The 17,473-nt window shown below is 54.1% G+C and overlaps 1 protein-coding gene across 2 annotated transcripts; it reads right to left on the bottom strand.

Annotated features, from left to right (window-relative positions):
* Positions 1-9,827: 9,827 nt before the first annotated feature.
* Positions 9,828-17,211, bottom strand: PRSS47 (Putative serine protease 47). Of its 2 annotated transcripts, none has more exons than XM_086684807.1 (5): positions 16,998-17,211; positions 16,006-16,168; positions 14,458-14,735; positions 12,868-13,034; positions 9,828-10,334 (listed from the first exon to the last, which is right to left on the bottom strand). In XM_086684807.1, exons 1-5 carry the CDS (start codon positions 17,191-17,193, stop codon positions 10,020-10,022), a joined length of 1,119 nt encoding a protein of 372 aa, XP_086540933.1. In that variant the 5' UTR covers positions 17,194-17,211; the 3' UTR covers positions 9,828-10,019. The 2 variants fall into 2 exon arrangements, with proteins under 2 accessions (XP_086540933.1, XP_086540934.1); XM_086684808.1 differs by lacking the exon at positions 9,828-10,334 and adding an exon at positions 12,045-12,287.
* Positions 17,212-17,473: the final 262 nt, after the last annotated feature.

Here is a 17,473-nt window from a genome sequence, read left to right as displayed (position 1 = left end):
AAATTCCTTTCCTCCTATGAATCTGTGAAACCAGACAAGTCATGGGTTTCCAAATTGCATGTGTGGGACAGATGTGCGATAGATACTCCCATACCAAAAGGAAGAAATAGGAATGAGGGAAGGGGTGAGGGGTCCTAAGCAAGTCCAAACCCGGTGAGGCAAATCCCGTTAGATCTTAATGTGTGACAACAACCCTTGTGGGTGAGATGCTTTGCCTCCAGGCCCCGTGGGGTGGGAACATCACTTCCATAGGTCAGGAGGCAGCCCCACTCCCTCAGCTTGGTGGACTACCACTGCTCTGGGAGATGGAGATCTTGTCTTTCAAAACTGAGACACCTGGGCCTGTGTCCTCTAGGTCTGTGCTGGAATTTTCAGTCCTGATGATGTCTATACTACCTTTGGGGTCTGCCTTCCCTTTCTCAAAGGGAAGCACATGTTCATGGCCAAATAGCACCATTCTCCCATTTATAGGATCCAAGAATTTGGGCCACCCTCCTTCATTCCTTCAGCCTTCTCTGTCCCCTTGTTTCAGATGGTCACTGTGTCTGCTGGAGTAACCCTGTCTCTGTTCCTAGACTCTGCTGGGGTGGCTGATTAAATGCATGAGCTGCACCCATGGTCTCTCCTTCAAATGGTGGCCCAGCAGCACCCCAGTGTTCTCCTTCAAACAAGCTTTCCCATTGTTGAAGTGTGGATAGGCTAAGAGTTGTCCAAAGCACCAAAGTTCTGATTCCTTTTTGATTAATAATTCTATCAATAAGTACATGAACCTCTTGGCAATCTGTGCAAACTTTGGGGTATGGGGATAGGCTCAGAAATCTCAGTAAAGATTTGGGGGTCTCCTACCCCCAGCTGTTTAAGAGCCTCTGGTTTAGATGGCATGAGGCACCCAAGACCCTTGATCACATTCTGCATGGCTGTCTTGTGTGTGCCCTCCCAACAGCGAGCTTTCTGCAGGCTGAACTGTAAAACACCAGAGTGTGGCCAGGCCAGCTGACAACCCAGGGTGGTGGCCGGTGGTTGGCTCCTGGCCTGTGTGACTCAGAGTATAGATCGTCTGTTCACCATATTCTGTCATGCCCCCCAGAATCAATGGGCTCACAATCTAGACATAAATGCTGAGTCTGGAGCCCACTGTGCCCTGAGAGGCTGTGTCCTGTCACTTCACCCAGGGAACACCCCCCTGCCTGACTGTACTTGTCACACAGGGTTGTGACAGCCAGTACCGTGGGGTCATGTGATCCCAGAGCAAACACAGGAGCCTGAATTACACCATGGATGTGGGCTCAGCAATGGGTCCATCTGTCAGGCATCAGCTTTCTTGGGCTTTTGCCTCCACTTCCCTGACTCCTGGGCCCTGCTCTCAGGACCCCACCTTTCTGTTGTAGCTGCCTCACCAGTGGGGAGCAGTGGGCTCTGCCCTGCTTATCTACACCCTCAGGGTAGGTGGTCGCAGCCTGGCTGGCCACACATGGGGGAAACTGCACATGGAAGTCAGGGTTGTGGCTTGCTGGGTGTGGGACCCCAAAAGGACAGGTGTGTGGTGGAGGTCTAAGGCACTGATGTCTAGACTAAGGACAGATAAATCTTTCCAGAAGGGACTTCCCAAGGTCCCTTTTGGGCCCTGACCCCCACAGAGGTGCTGACAGGTGCTCCCTGCAGGCCTCAGGCTCTGTGCGTAGGGGACACATGGCTCCACCTCGTCCCCTCTGAGAGTAGCTGGTCATCATCCCACATTGAAGGGCCTCTTCTCAGACAGGGGCAGAAAGGTGACCTACACCTGATGTAGGAACTCTTTCCTGGGATTCACCCCCGTAGTTGACATGCATTCCTGTCTCCCATCCGGAAGCCCCTACCTACTCCCCCCAGACACTGGAGGGGGTTTCCACACCTGCATAGAACATGATATCTTGTCAACTCACCAGACCATGGGTGTTGACCCCTGGGAGGCCTTCAAAGGGGCAAAACTAAGGACTTTAAAGGGACTGGGTTAGTTAGACAAGATGTGCCCCTACTGTTCTGTAATCCACAAAAAGGATTTCAATTTCTCCAGAATTGAAAGTTGCAAAGAACATCAAGAAATAATAGTTTACATGGCTGACACAGTCATATAATCAGGGAAGTAACCACTGTGTTCAGGGTGTACAGAGGAGATGCCTCATCCCAGGGGCAGCATGGCTGCGGCCTGATTGAGAGACAGACAGATTCTGGGCAAACTTTTGTACATAATATTGACCAAGGCAAACTTGGCCAGTGATGCCAGCAAAAGGCCATCACAGTGAAGGCAGTAACTATCCACCTTCACTAACCCCAACCAGGAATGAAAGCATTGGTTGAAGAAATAGACTTGACAGTCAATGAGACTCTGGGTCTCCCTGGGCTGAGTTCTTCCTACAAAATGTCACGTTTCTCCAAGAGCAGGGCAAGGAGTCAGCATTTTCCAAGTCACACACTGCATATCCTGACAACAACTTTTACCAACATGCTGCTCAAGTGGCTCTGTTTGAAGGGGGTTGTTAAGTGGTGGGCCAGGATCGATGTGTTCCAGGAAGGGTTGGGGCCCTCTTGCCTGTAGGTGACACTCCTGTCAGGCAGGAGCAATTCTACAGTAACTCAGTGGGAAGCTGGGTAGTGTCCCTGGCACAGCCATCATTCCTCAGAAGGCAGGGACACAAAGGGACACAGGCAGAGGACAGCCTCATTGAGAGCACAGACCTGGCACATGCTGTCCCTTCACCTCCACTGCCCAGGCAGCCACTGAAGGTGCCAGCTTCCTGCTTTCATAGAAACTCCTGGCAGCACACAACGGCTGAGGCCTTCTCCAGCATGGACTTTCCACAATCGGATAAAAAGAGGATGGTCTACAGAAGTCACTAAAAGTCTTGTTTTAGGGAAAACCTGCTTAACTTTTGTGAGATGTGCTTCCTAGTTAATTGGGGTTAGGATGTCCTTTCTGTTATGAAATGACATTGATGATGTTTGAAAAATAAAATATTGGCAACCTCATGAGAAGCTGTGCCTTTATCTGGATGGGGATAGTCAGGGGCCATGATGAATATGTTGACTGTTGACATGGCAAGAACACAGGGTTAACCTGTCCAAGATGCTTCCCTGCAGACTGGCCTTCCTTAAAGTTTCATGGACACTGCCCATAGCCAAGCCCACAGGATCAAAGCTGGTAAGCGCTGCCTGGTGACTCAGCCTGAGTGTCACAGCTGCAACCACAAGTTCAGAATCAGACAGCAAGGAAGAGGCTGCTGCCTCCTCCCCCTGAGCACTTGCTAGATGGGAGGGGCTGGGCCTGGGTCCTGGGCATCCGGTGCTAGTTCTAGTCCCTACACACACAGGCGCCTCTCCTGGATCCTGGATCCTGGATCCCTTAGGATCCCCGTGTGCTGGCCCAGAGAGCAAGTGCAACAGGGGCTCACAAACTCCCACTATTCCCCTAATAAACGTGACTCCAGCAGTCTGAGATTTATATTTCAGGGCATTCCCTATGATTACTCTAACAAGTACCAAAGACTGAGAACTACTATGAAAAATTAATGTTTGAAAAGTTCACTCCAATGATATTTGAAGAATCCCTATAAAGTAACTAAAATAAAAACAATTGCATTTTACTCTACTGGGTCCAAACTATAAGCTTTAAATAACATAAAAATGACAATGAGAAGAAGAAAGTCTCCAAATATTTGAAAATTAGGATGCATGCTGCTCAGTAATTCACGGTTAAGACAAAGACCTTAAGGAAATTTTTTAAATACACAGAACTAAATGAAAATGCAAATACAACATATAAAATGTGGTAGGATCCAGGGGCACCTGCGTAGCTCAGTAGGTTAAGTGTCTGACTTTTGATTTTGGCCCATGTCATGATCTCACATTTCTTGAGATCAAGCCCTGATGATAGAACAGAGCCCACTTGGGATTCTCTCTCTCCCTCTCTCTTTACCCCTCCCCCACTAGCACCCTCTCTCTCTGCCCATCCCCCACTGGCTTGTGCACGTGTGTACGCTCTCCCCCCCTCTCAAAATAAATGACCTTTTTAAAAAATGTGGTAGAATCCAGATAAAACATTGCTAAGAGAGAAACAAATGGCACTAAATGCCCATACTAGAAAAGAAGGAAGGTCTCAAAAATCTAAGCTTCCACCGAAGGAAACCAGACAAAAATAGAAAATAAAGCCAATACACGAAGAAGAAAGGAAATAATACACTATGACTAAGTGGTGTTTTTTCTAGGAATGCAAGCCTGGTTTAATATTTAAACCATCAATGTAATCTACCATATTAAGAATCTAAAGAAGAAAACCCACATGGTCACATCAGTTAATCCAGAAAAAGCATTTGACAAAATTCAAGACACATTCATGTTAGAAACTCTCAGAAAACTTGGAATAGAAGGGCATTCCCTCAACCTAGCTACAAAAACTCTACAGATAACATCATACTTAATGGTGAAAGAATGGATGTTTTTCCTTTAAATTCAAAAATAAGACCAGAATGCTCATTCATCTCTCCGTTTCAACTTAGTACTGTGGGTACTAGCCAGTGAAGTATGGCAAGAAAAAGAAATAAAGACAAACAGATTAGAAAGAAAGAAGTATTACTATCCATATTCGTAGATGACATCACTAGTTACATAGAAAATCCAAAGAGGGAGGAGCCAAGATGGCAGAACAGCATGGAAGTTTTTTTGCATCTCCCATCCATGAAATACAGCCAGATCAACACTAAACCATCCTGCACACCTAGAAAACTGATTTGAGGATTAACACAACAATCTGCACAACCTGAACCACAGAATTCAGCAGGCACATGGCACGGAGAGGTGAACTGGGGGAGAGAGAAGCCACAGAGGGCAGGAAGCTGTTTTTGCTTGCAGAGAGGGTGGAGATGGGGGAGAGTATGGGAAAAGCAACCCCCCAAAAAAACAGCTGGAGAGAAAGTGGAAAAGTATAAACAGCTGTAGGAACTGAACTAAAAAGGGAGATAGGAAGAAAGGAGAGGGTTGAAATTCCATTAAGACTCTATAAACAGGAGGAGCACAGAGTCTGAAACACCACAGCTCGATACCTGGTGGTGCTCTGGTGAGAAGGGCGAATCCCCAGGAGCAGAGTGAAGTCCGGGGGTCTTCGGGCCAGATGAGGAGAGGTGGTTCCCCTGCTGGGAGGACACCAGGTAGAGGCTGTGTGGCTCCCCCAAAGACAAGGCCCCAGTGGACCTGGGAGAACAACCACATTTGCTGGTGCTGCAACAAGGTCATTAAGGGTGAAGCCTGGTGCCAGATGTGTGTTGTGATTTTCCATAATCCCCGAAACGCTGCTGCTACGCGATTGTGTAAACTTTTTCTGGGGCGGGCTGGCACCCAGCCACAGTCTCTAGTCATCAGCAACAGCACGGTCCCTCAAACGTTCCTGGGTACAGCTGGCACCTGGCCATTGCTTGGTAAGACCCTCTCACAGAAGGTCAGAACGGGTGAAAGCCGCAGTCCCTCAGAAATGAAGGGTTGGAAAACACAGCCGTATCTGAGATAAAACACAGGAGGGAGGTGCCGCCTCCGCAGGGAATATTTTTCCATGTTTATAAGCTTTCTATAATTTTCAGTGTATAGATTTCTCACCTCTTTGGTTAGATTTATTCCTAGGTATTTTATGGTTTTTGGTGCAATTGTAATGGGATCAATTCCTTGATTTCTTTTTCTGTTGCCTCATTGTTGGTGTTTAGGAATGCAACCGATTTCCATGCATTGATTTTATATCCTGCAACTTTGCTGAATTCATGGTGTTGCACCCACACGACTCCTGAAACAGAATGCTACGGGCACCAGTGACAGTCCCAACAAAGTTTATTGCAATGAGAGGCAAGGCAAACCAATCGATTGGGACCGACACTCTTGACCAGAGTGCAGTCTCGAACAACCGAGGTACAGAGTTTTTATAGCCAACCACATCGTCTTATTATCACCTGGGAACAGAACAAAGGAATAGTTCCCAGGTGGAAACAGTTCAAACAGGCCCTTGCCCCAATCCAATCAAGCGCTAATCCATCCCTTGATTGATAGGATAAAGCTGTTATCCTTTAACCTATAGTGTTCAAACAAAGCTGTTATTTCTTTAACGTTTATTTATTTTTTGGGGGGGACAGGGAGAGACAGAGCTTGAACGGGGGAGGGGCAGAGAGAGAGGGAGACACAGAATCGGAAACAGGCTCCAGGCTCTGAGCCATCAGCCCAGAGCCTGACGCGGGGCTCAAACTCACGGACCGTGAGATCGTGACCTGGCCGAAGTCGGCCGCTTAACCGACTGCGCCACCCAGGCGCCCCCAAAGCTGTTATTTCTTAAGGCTACAGGTTAGCCCTACCCTTACAATGGATCAGTTCTAGCGGTTTTTCGGTTTTTCGGTGGAATCTTCAGGGTTCTCCATATAGGGTATCATGTCGTCTGCGAAGAGTGAAAGTTTGACCTCTTCCTGGCCGATTTGGATGTCTTTTATTTCTTTGTGTTGTCTGATTGCAGAGGCTAAGACTTCCAATACTATGTTGAATAACAGTGGCAAGAGTGGACATCCCTGTCTTGTTCCTGACCTTAGGGGGAAAGCTCTCAGTTTTTCCCCATTGAGAATGATAGTAGTGTTGGGTCATTCATACATAGCTTTTATAATCTCGAGGTATGATCCTTCTATCCCTATTGTCTTAAGCATTTTTACCAAGAAAGGATGCTGTATTGTCAAATGCTTTCTCTGCGGCTATTGAGAGGATCATATGGTTCTTGTCCTTTCTTTTATTGATGTGATGAGTCACACTTATTTTGCAGATATTGAACCAGCCCTGCATCCCAGGTATAAATCTTGCTTGGTTGTTGTGAATAATTTTTTAATGTATTGTTGGATCTGGTTGGCTAATATCTTGTTGAGGATTTTTGCATCCATGTTCTTCAGGGAAGAACCTTTGACCTTGGCCATAGCAACTTCTTACTCAACTCATCTCCAGAGGCAAGGGAAACAAAAGCAAAAATGAACTATTGGGATCGCGTCAAAATAAAAAGCTTCTACACAGCACAGCTGGCTGTCCGAGCTGGCCACACTCAGGCAAGCCAGGGTGCTGAGGTTTGCCCTGTGACCTCAATTCTCCGCTGGGTCTAAGAAAAGCTGTTGATTTTTAATTTGTTCAATTTTTTTCGTGTTTTGTGGGTGGGAGTAATGCCTTCCAAGCTCCTTGTACTCCAGACTGGAAACAGAAAGCCTCTAATTGATTCTTGTTAGTTTGTTTTCAGTTCTGTAGCTTGTCTGGGGTTGACTTGGCAATGACAGCTGGCAGCCCGTGCCAGTGCCCCATCTAGCAGGGCAAGGAGTCCCTGATGGCGGACCTTCCTAGTCCCGCTCTCCACCGACAGCCCCAGTGCCCCTCCAGGCCCTGCTCCCAGACTCACCGGCCCCTTGGCTTGGCCCCTTTCCTCCACCTCTCCCTTAGTCTGCCTACTCAGGAGTGGGTATCTGGAACTCACTCTCGGGACAAGTGGAGTAAGCCTTTCCCTGATGTCTGAGGGGAGGGCAGGCAGGGTAACGGTCATCTACTTGCAGCCTGTTGGAGCCAGAATAACAAGGGGCTCCAGCTCTTGGGGAGAGAGATGTAGGTTCGAGCCCTTGTTCCACTGCTTACGGCCTGTGCCATCTCTACATCTGCTGCAGAACCCTACCGGGCTTCGTTTCATCTTTAGAAGGAAGCTAAAGCAGGCTAGTACTGAGCACTGAGCTGGTTGCAAGTGATGGGGAAACTGGTTGGGTTGCAGCTGAAAGCTGGTTGTTCTGTCATGTGGGTGAGGTATGTGTGGGATGCCTCCATCAGAGGTCTGAGAACCTCGGGAGGGGCAGGAATCCCCTAGCTGCAGCAGCAGGCAGGCTCCAGAGCACAGCCAGCCGTGGCTGCCATGCTTGCAGGATAGTTTAGGACCAGAAGAGCAGCTGACGCTCCAGCTCAACTGCCTGAGCTGCCCTGAGCTTGTGAGAGTGTGCGTCAACCGCACGCCATCTCAGTAACTCACTGGCATCCAGGGGCCTGAGCAGCCCTGCCCGGGGCCCCACAAGTGAATCTACCACCGAGGGAAGGCATCCTCTTTCCCCTTCCATTGACAGCTGAGCTGCTGGCGGGCACATGGCCAGGCATAGGGCACTGCACTAGTGGGGCTCCAGCCAGAGGGATGGCCTGGGCAGGGATGTGAGCCCTGGGAAGACACTTTAAAGTTTATTATTTACTTAGAGGGGGAGAGGGGGGGGAGAGAGAGAGAGAGAAGGAGAGAGAATCCCAAGCAGGCTTCATGCTGTCAGTGCAGAGCCCGACGCGGGGCTTGATCCCATGAACCATGAGATCATGACCTGAGCTGAAATCAAGATTCAGATGCTCATCCGACTGAGCCTCCCAGGTGTCCCGGAAGACACTTTCCTGAAGCCTCCAAAGATCATCCTGGAAGGGGCCTCCTGCATCAGTGAGAGCCCAGGGTTAATAGGCATGTGAGTCCACTTGTGCCCACCTGCCAACAAGGATCCAGGGTATTTAAGCAATGCCAGAATTGGAAAGAATTTGCACTGAACCCTCCAAATGCCACTTGGTCTGTACTGGACATGCATCAGATAGGAGCTTTCCCACCTTATTGTGGGTCTGGGGGCTGGAGTGGGTGCATTGTGCGGCTGGGGCCACGCTGGCTGCACAAGGGCCTTTGTCAGGCACACTGCCAGGAAGGATGCCCTGGAACATTGCTTCAAGGCATATTGCCAGGCCACTATGTCCTGGGTCAGCTAAGCATAAAAGGTGACACCAGGAGCCAGCTGCTGAAGGTGTGTGGACACCTCAGGCAGACTGGCTTGTGGGAAGCAGGGAGCAGTTTCACTGGACTTGGGCCCCTTCAGACTGGGGAGAGTGGGGCTGTGAGGACAGGTGAGGAAGGTGTTGGCAGTCAGCTCTAGGAACACAGGTCTGAGGACTGCCGGCCTGAACTTTGACTCTCAGCCTGGCATGCGGCCTCTTCTGCTTCTGACTCACTCTCATAGACCCTCCATGTCTGAGAGCCCTCTATACTGGTGGCCACAGTATGGCCTGGGTCATGCACCCCAGTCCAACTCAGTCACCCTGCACTCTGGGAACTTTTGTCCACCTCCATGGGGAGTCTGTCTTCCCTCCTCCAAACCTCTTGAATGGTGTTTCTCTACTTTGGGGAAACTCTTGTTCCCTTGCAGTGTAGACATCTAGTGAAATGTCTTACTTCGAATTTGGGTTGAATTGTGTTCCCCCAAATTTATATATTGGAGACCTAACTCCCAGTGCCTCAGAATGTGGCTCATTTGGAGATAAGATCTTCACAGAGGTGATTAACATGAGGCCACTAGGTTGGCCCTAATCCCAAATGACCAGTGTCCCTGTGAAGAAGAGGAGATCAGGACACAGACACACAAAGAGTGATGACCCCATGAGAACACAGAGGGAAGACAGCATCTACATGGCAGGAGAGAGGCCTCAGGGGAAACCTGCCCTGCCCACACCTGGATCTTAGACTTGCAGCCTCCAGGACTGGGAGATGATAAATTCCTGCTGTTGAAGCTGCCTGGGCTCTGATGTTTGTTATGCAGCCTGTGCTGACTGACACACTTCCTCTGAAGGCCTGCATGGTCCCTGAGGCAGGAGCAGGGTCTGAGTGGAGATGGTCTGCTCTCTTCCCAGCTGGCAGCCCTGGCTCCCTCCTGGGACAGTCTCCCTGATGAGTCCCTTTTCCTTGCACAGGGAGCCAGCTGACTTACCTCAAGGGAAGGAGGGGCAGTGGGGTCCCAAGACAGGAGTGAGATGAGTCTTTTATTTGCTTTTGTTTTGTTTTGTTTCAGGCTTGGCTTGGGGGATGGCAGCTGATGGACAGGAGAGTCCAGGAGAAGGAACCACTGAGAGCCAGTGGGGCTGGGGAAGGGGAGGTGTGGAAGGTTCCAGCGAGCAGACTGGGGCCTGAGGCAGAGAGCAGGACAGAGGGGCTCGGAGGGTCACCACAGGGCCTGCTGCGGGCCCCTGAGCATGAACAGCAGCAGGAACCAGGTCTGGGGAGACACGAAGGTTGTGCTGTGCCCGGACGAGCCAGCAGTCTGCCAAGGCTGATCTGGAAACTGCGTCTGAGGAGCAGACGTGGGATCAGGGGGAGGTGTGAGCCTCTGGATCTTGTCGATCCAGTCGGCGAAGTAGTCAACCCTGGTGAAGACGCTGGGGTAGATAGGGTGCCGGCAGTCCAAGCCCCAGCTGGCCAGCCCCACCAGAACCCAGGCACTGAGGAGGTTGCAGACGAGAGGCCCCCCGGAATCGCCCTAGGAAAGAGAGGGGAGTTAGTGCAGGTGACTGAGCAGGGTCTAAGAACACTAGGTGGCAGGGGGTGCCCATGAGTCTATGAAAGTCCAGACCAGCATTGAGCTATGGACACATCAAGGTGACATGGGTGGGCCTTGGAAATGCACTTCAGGATGCTCCCAACTGACCTGAGGACAACCACAGATCTAAATCCGTCATCACGTGGACTCTGCCCTCTGCCCCTGCACCCCAGGAAGGGCTGGTGGCCCAGAGGAACAAGCAGAGCCCCGATCAGGGGAGGCAGACCCAGCAGGAGAACGAAGGCCAACACTTGTTAGCACAGACCAGACACCGCACTGAATTCCCTACAGAAGGCTTATGAAGGGGAGGCTGGTAGCACCCCCCACTTCATGAGTGAGGAAATTGGCTGTGGTCACAGCACCGATAAGTGACAGACAGAGACCAGAGCAGGTCCACCTGCCCCACAATCTGAGTCCTGAGACATTCTGCAGTGTCCCCTGCTCCCTAGAGCTGTTTCCCGTGCCCACACTGGACCAGATGGAATGTCATGGACAGGCTATGGTGGTTGGAAGACTACCGGGTGTCCAGCTCCGTGGTGTCCTCAGCCTGGGGGTCCCCAGAGGGGGAGTGGGGTCAAGGGCACCATGGATGTCCAGCAGGCAGGCCGACAAAGGGCATCGGCTCTAAACTCCACAGGAGAAGGCAGGTGGGGGGCAAGGCTGGAAGGGAGATCTTTGGTGACAACCATGTGGGCACTCAGGGGCTGAGCCCTGTGAGGAGGTTGGGTCAGAAAGTCCAGACCATCATCTGTGGCCTGGGAACCAAGAAACCAGGCCTACGTCCTACCAGGAGGTGGATGGCTGAGCTTCCTGCTGTGACTCAGCAGCTCCCCGGACAGTAATGAGAGCAACTGTCGGTGAGGCCTCCCCACGGCAGGCCCACCTCATGCCTCCTGCCCACGTTTCCTCGGGCTGCCATCACCCATGACCACAGCGGACACTTACCCTCAAAGTTCTGGAGTCAGAGTCTGAGAACAGGTGTCTCTGTGCCTTTCCCTAGATCTTTTAGCAACACCAGGACTTGGGATTTGGGGTCCCTCCAAATCCAGAATGGTCTCATCTTGAGACTCTAATCACATCTGCAAAGACCCTACACAGTTCCCAGTAAGGTTACATTCTAAGGTTCCAAATGGACGTGAATTTGGGGGACAGCACTCAGACCACTATAGCATCCTTTCAACAACCCCATGGAGGAGGCCTCAGAATCCCATGCAGGCTCAAAGGTGCCACCCGAGGTCCCAGGGCAGGGACACATGGCAGAGCCGTGTCTCTGACTCCAGACCCCCCCTCCCCCCACTCCTCGGTGCCTTCCATGCAGGAGGCAGGTGCACAGACATCAGCTCTTAAGGCTGGGGCCTGACAGTGTGCTTGGAGGCTGGGTGGGCTTGGAGTCAGGATGCTGGCAGAGCAGGCGTGGGCTGCCTTATGTAGGGCTGGTCACTTTCCCTCTCTGGGCCTGCTTGCCCACCTGCAGGATGGGGCATCGCAGAGAGTGGAAAGAAATCTTCACAATCCACTGGGTTGTGCCCAATGGCAGACACACACCCAGAATATACAAAATTATAAGGAGCTCCTGAAATAAAAAGACAGACAGCCCAACAGAAAAGTGACGGGGGTAAAACCAGAAGGGAAACTTTACTGAAGAAGATATCTGGCGACAACAAGTACGGGACAATTTATTTAACTTAATCCGTCATCTGGAAAACACAAATTAAATCACAGTGAGATACCACGATGCACACACACCAAAATGAGCAAAGACAGAGAGCGCTAAGTATTGGCAAGAATATAAACTCATCCGCTGCTCAAAGTGGTGGGGGCGGGGGCACCACGTCCCCTAACATCTGCCAAAGCTGGGTCTCCACATAATCCAACGATTCTACTCGTGGGCTGCTGTGAATGTAAAGAGGATATAAAGCGGATGAGACACTTGGAAGTGAATGAAATGGAAAAGTCGAAAGCTCCCAAAATACTCCTTGACAGCGGAACCAACAACAGGACTGAATGCACACGACGGAACGCGCCCTGAGCGCAGACAGGGCGGAGGAAACGCACACACGGAGTGCCGAGACACCGGCTGCCGGCTGGAAATGAGCCCCACGGAGGGAGGGGTCAGAAGCTATCGTGAGGCGTTAGAGGTGGCGGCTGGGGCCCCCTCGGGTGTTAGAGTGGGTTGGGCGGTGGGGAGCCGGTCACACGTGTCAGGATATGAAGATTCACCTGCTGCTCTTAGCAATCATATATGCCTCTGTATGCGTGTTACACTGCAGCGAAAAGCTTGAAATGTGCTAACAACAGATGCTGTTTGGAGGTCCTGCCAGCAGATGCCCTCATGTGGCTTAGGAAGGGGTGAGCCAGGGGACACTGCTGGGGACGGGGAGACAGGAAGGCCCACAGGTCTCCACAGAGCAGAAGCAACACAGGCCCGCTGGGGAAACTGAGGCAAACAGGCAAGGGAAGAACAGAAACTCACGTGGCAGGTGGCCTTCCCTGTCGAGAAATCACCAGCACACAGCATCTCCTCCTGCACTGAGTAGGTCTTGCTGTTGCTAAGTTTTCGTCTGTATAAGATGTTACAGAACTTGTTCTCAATGAGGCTCACCTTACCCTCCTGGAGATGGAAGGGCGAGTGCAGATGTTCTGTGTGAATAGGAAGGGGACCTGTGGCGTGCGCTGTGGGGAAGCCCCGGCCACCACGAAACACGCGGTTTGCTCAACACAGATGCGCCTCGAACACGGCTGCGGTCTTCCGTCCGTCCCTAACAGGCTCCTCTCCTGCTTCCTGAACGGTTCACGCACTCATCCATTCCCTCTACCTCACTCACTCCGCACAGGAAGAAGGCAAATCCCACCAGCACAGCCGTTCTCAGGGCCTTGGCCACCCCTGACCCACCCACCTACGCTGTCACACACCATGTCCGCCCGTCTGTCACTGCCCTTCCTCCCATCCTTCCATCCACTGATTCCCCCCATCCGCCTACCCACCCCACCTCTCATGCTTGCCTCCATCCCTCCGTCAATACCCACCAGCCACCAGCCACTCCTCTCCCAGCCACGCCGCCCCACACAGCCACCAGCACTCACCCCTCCATTCGTCTGTCCTCATGCTGGGCATACTGTAGACGCCACTGACACAGGGGGCATTGTTGTTGGGGACACAGGGCGAGTGACGAACGTGGACGGGATTGTTTGAGAAGTGATAAGCGGTGTGAAGGAAACAAAACAGGAGGAGGAACCCCTCTCAGCTCACGTGGGCAAGCGGAACTCCGCAGAGGAGGGGCCGAGTCATCGATGTAAAGACAGGGTGGCCCCCTGCAGGCAAACACCAGTGGGCAGAGAGGCAGGTGGAGAAGCCGGTCGTGGCAAAGGCCCTGGGGTGAGGATGGCAGGAAGGAGCCTGGTGGCTGACTTGGGGTGTGCAGGAGATGTAGGGAGGGCTGGGGCCAAGGTCAGGAGCGTCTGACCGCCAAGGCAGGGATTCTGGACTTGTTCTAACAGTCCAAACAGCTGTGAGGGCACGCAGGGAGCTGAGCAGGGAAGCGGCACAATTCACGATTTAAAGTGAGCAGACAGCTGTGTGGACACTAAACAGGACACATAGGGTGGGCGCTGGGAGACCAGTCTGGAGGCACAGGCAAGACGCGATGGTCCGTCAGAGCAGGGAGGCAATAGCGGAGCACGTGCCAGGTGCCTGGGGTGGGGGTGGGGGGATGTTAAAACAAGTCAGACATGGTCCTCGCCCTCAAGGAAGAACCAGCCTCTGTGCCTGCGTGTGTGTGCACGTGCGTGAGAGACAGAGAGAGACACAGAGACAGAGAGAGAGTGCTGGGGGCCAGGTTGCCCTATGGTTGGGACAGTCCCTCAGACTTAAGGAACTCCAAAGCTTTAGAATCACACGCTTTTCAGAACTAGAACTAAAACGGTCCAGTCCTCTAGAAATGAGGCACAGAGGCTCAAGGTCCCGTGCCCGCTTGCCAGGGGGGCCCCTAGGGCTGAACCTGGCCTCCCGTCTTTCCTCCCTCTCTCACCCCCGCCCCTCCCCGCCTCTCCCACACGCCCTCACGGTCCTCGCTGAGCATCCCCCAGCCGGTTATCCAGCAGGACAAGTTGCTGGACAGCTGCATGCCGGGGCTCGGGAGGCAGGCGGGGGCGATGTAGGAGGTGAAGTTCACAGGCACGTGCAGCTGCAGCATGGTTATGTCACTCCCGAAGGGGTGAAGCTTCTCAAAGTCTGGGTGCACGATGATCCGGCTCACAGACATCTCCCGGGTGTGCTGGCCGTGCTGGTACAGCCGTGTGCTTCCCAACAGAACCTGGTAGTCTGCTGGGGCTTGGGATTTGCTGGCAGGGAACAGCTCATCGTCACTGTCTCCGAGCCCGGGGTCAGCTCCCTCTCCCTGCCCCTCATCTACCTGCCCCTGCCTGCGCGAGACTCCTCTTCCCAACCATCTTGGGGCTGCCTGATCTCCTGTCCCCGACCTGAGACGTGTGGCTTCCCTGTCACATCTTGAATTGGAAGCGTGGGGACTCCTTGCGCTCAGGGCTCCTTGGTGGGGCCTCGCATCAAGGCCTTCCACCTTATACAGAGGAACCCTGGCTCAAGCCTAGCTCCGGCCTGACCCTTCCCAAAGCTCCCCACGGCCCAACTTTGGCCCCACATCTTTCCTGCCCCTTCTTCCTGTAAACACCTTCCTGCCTGAGGGCTGTGTGCACACCTGTTCGTAAGTATCCACAAAAGATGTGTTAAATGAGCGGACGAGTGCAGGAAATGGAGCCTTGTCCCCGGAACGTGAGTGATGAAACATCCGGCCCTGCCAGCATCTGGTGGAAAGTCCTACCCCCGCTCGGTGCCCAAACCCTTCCCTTCTGGCTCCACCCATGCCAGCTGGCACCTCTCCTGACCTCCCTTCTTGTCCATGGGGTCCTCCCGTCTCACCCGCGCTGGACTGACACCCCCCGCCATGGCACAGAGGGGCTAACGTGTGGAACAGGGTAGGTGCTGACAGGGCTCTGGGCCCTTAAAGCCAGTCAGTGCCCGAACTCTAGCTCCCTGGCCTGGGCTGTGATGCCCAGCTGCACCCTTGAGACCCCTTCCCATCTATTCAGAAGCTGAGTGCCGAGCCAGGCACCCTCCAAGGTCGAGGAGCCCACCTCCCACCCAGGCAGCCTGGCATATGGGGTGCCGGCAGCCACGCCTCCTCCTGAGCACACAGTTCTGCAAAAATGATGAGAAAAATCACCCGGCTGCCGGCTGTGTGTGTAGTCCCAGGTCCCTGCCTCCAGTCTGCCACCGAGGAGTGTGGGGACACGGAGGACAAGCCCTGATCTGAGGAGGCAGAGCGCCTGCCCACACCGCGTGGCAGCCAGGACAGACACTGCCAATCTGTGCTGGGGGACAGGCACAGGGGCTGAGGACAGAGGGGGTGAGTGGGGAGCACATGCAGGTGGAGGGGACACCGGTCAAAGGCAGGAATGACGCGTGTCTGGAGGCTACACGCGGCTCCAGAGCAAAGCCCAGCGCATTGGACACCCATCACCTCTTTTCTCCTCTTCCCCTTGCATCCCGCTGCCCCACTGGCCCCTCTGCTGGCACCCAGGAGGGGGGACTCACTTGAGAAAGCAGTGGGCGGTGGACACCAGCCAGAGGGAGTCGATGAGGACAGCTCCGCAGATGTGTGTGTGCTGGTGCAGCAGGCTGGCCTGCCAAGGCCACTGGCCGGCCAGCACATCCTGGCCACCGTAGATCTTCCCCGTCACCTTGGGCCTCCCGCACACTGTGGAGACACACCCCTGCCCTGTCTACGATAGAGACACCGGTGACCCCAAGTGACGCTACCACAGAGGCCTTCCTCCGCTTCACAGATGCAAAAACCAAGGCCAAGGGTCAAGGGGCCTGGCCAAAATGCCAGGGCCGCCCGGACCCTGCCTTCATCAGCTGCTGTCGAGGACAGTAGAGCCGAGCACAGGCCGGCAAACCCTGTGGTCAGGATGAGGGCCCAGGGGTCTGGTGAGGCCAGGCACGGAGGACCAAGAGAGGCCACAGCAGCATCCCCAGGGAGACAGATGTCCCTGAATGCACCTGCGGGGGGCTGGGCCAGTGTTCCCTTCAACTGGCAGCCTCCGCCTCCTCGCCCACTCTGCAGATGGAAGAACTGAAGGTGTCGGGGGTTCCTAGCCCGACCTGCTGGCCGTGATGCTTCCAGGGGGCTTCCTGTGTGCCCTCCACCTCACCCCGCCTCTCAGGGAGGGAGGTTCACGGCAGGAAGGAGTCTGTGGTGCTGGGTGACCCCGGGAGGGCCACTCCCCTGACTCAGGACGCTGTTTCTTAAGGAAGAGGGAGCAGTCTAGTGAGGAACGCCCCGGTTCTGGGGTTCACACCGGGGGAGGGGCAGGGGTGTGCCCAGGAGGGCCCCCTCACTCAGCAGTCCTCCCCCCCCCCCCCCCAGCCCCCATCCCAGGGTCAGGCCCTGCCACCCGCCCGGCTCCAGGTGGGTCCACAGTGGGGCCTGCGAGGGGGCGGAGAGAAGAAAAGGCCGTGGCCGCGCCCCAGCCCCTCCCGGAGCTGGAGCCCCCCCTCCGCCCACACGCCTCAGCCCAACGCACCTGCTCCTAGCGCCAACCGCTGCGCGCCACCCGCCTGCCGCCCGGGCTCCTCAGTCGCTGCCTCCACTGGAGCTGGAACAGGGACGCGGGCGACCACTGGCCAGGATCCTCGTATGCCCGTGGCTAGCAGCAGCAGCAGCCGGAGCAGGGCCGCCAGCCAGCCTCGCCCACGGGGGGTCGGCCCCTCCTCTCCCATGACCGGGGGCCGCTGACCCCAGCCTGACCCGACCTGACCCCCCACCCCTGACCCCAGGCCAGCCAATCCCTGGCCGCTCCTATCCCAGGCCCTGCCCTGCCCCTGTCCGCACCCACCCCCCCACCTCCTAATCCTGGGCCCTAATCCTGCCCAGACCCTACCCCACTGAGCCCTGACTCAGGCCTGGACTCCTCCCCACATCTGGTCCTGACCCCACCCCTCTTGGCCTCCTGCCCAGCTGGTCCCAGGAGGGCGGGACCTCAGTGCAATCAAGGGCTCC

Source organism: Puma concolor, chromosome D4 (assembly GCF_028749965.1).
Source record: "Puma concolor isolate L17-30 chromosome D4, mPumCon1.1.hap2, whole genome shotgun sequence".
Lineage (NCBI taxonomy): Eukaryota > Metazoa > Chordata > Mammalia > Carnivora > Felidae > Puma > Puma concolor.
This window is presented reverse-complemented; position numbering and strand designations above follow the sequence as displayed.

Coding starts and splice junctions, on each gene's coding strand:
- PRSS47 (XM_086684807.1), bottom strand. CDS start 17,193: ATGGGAGAGGAGGGGCCGACCCCCCGTGGGCGAGGCTGGCTGGCGGCC. Junction 14,736..16,005: donor ACCGCCCACTGCTTTCTCAA/GTGAGTCCCCCC, acceptor GTTCCCTGCCAG/CAAATCCCAAGCCCCAGCAG. Junction 10,335..12,867: donor CAGGGAAGGCCACCTGCCAC/GTGAGTTTCTGT, acceptor TCTCTTTCCTAG/GGCGATTCCGGGGGGCCTCT.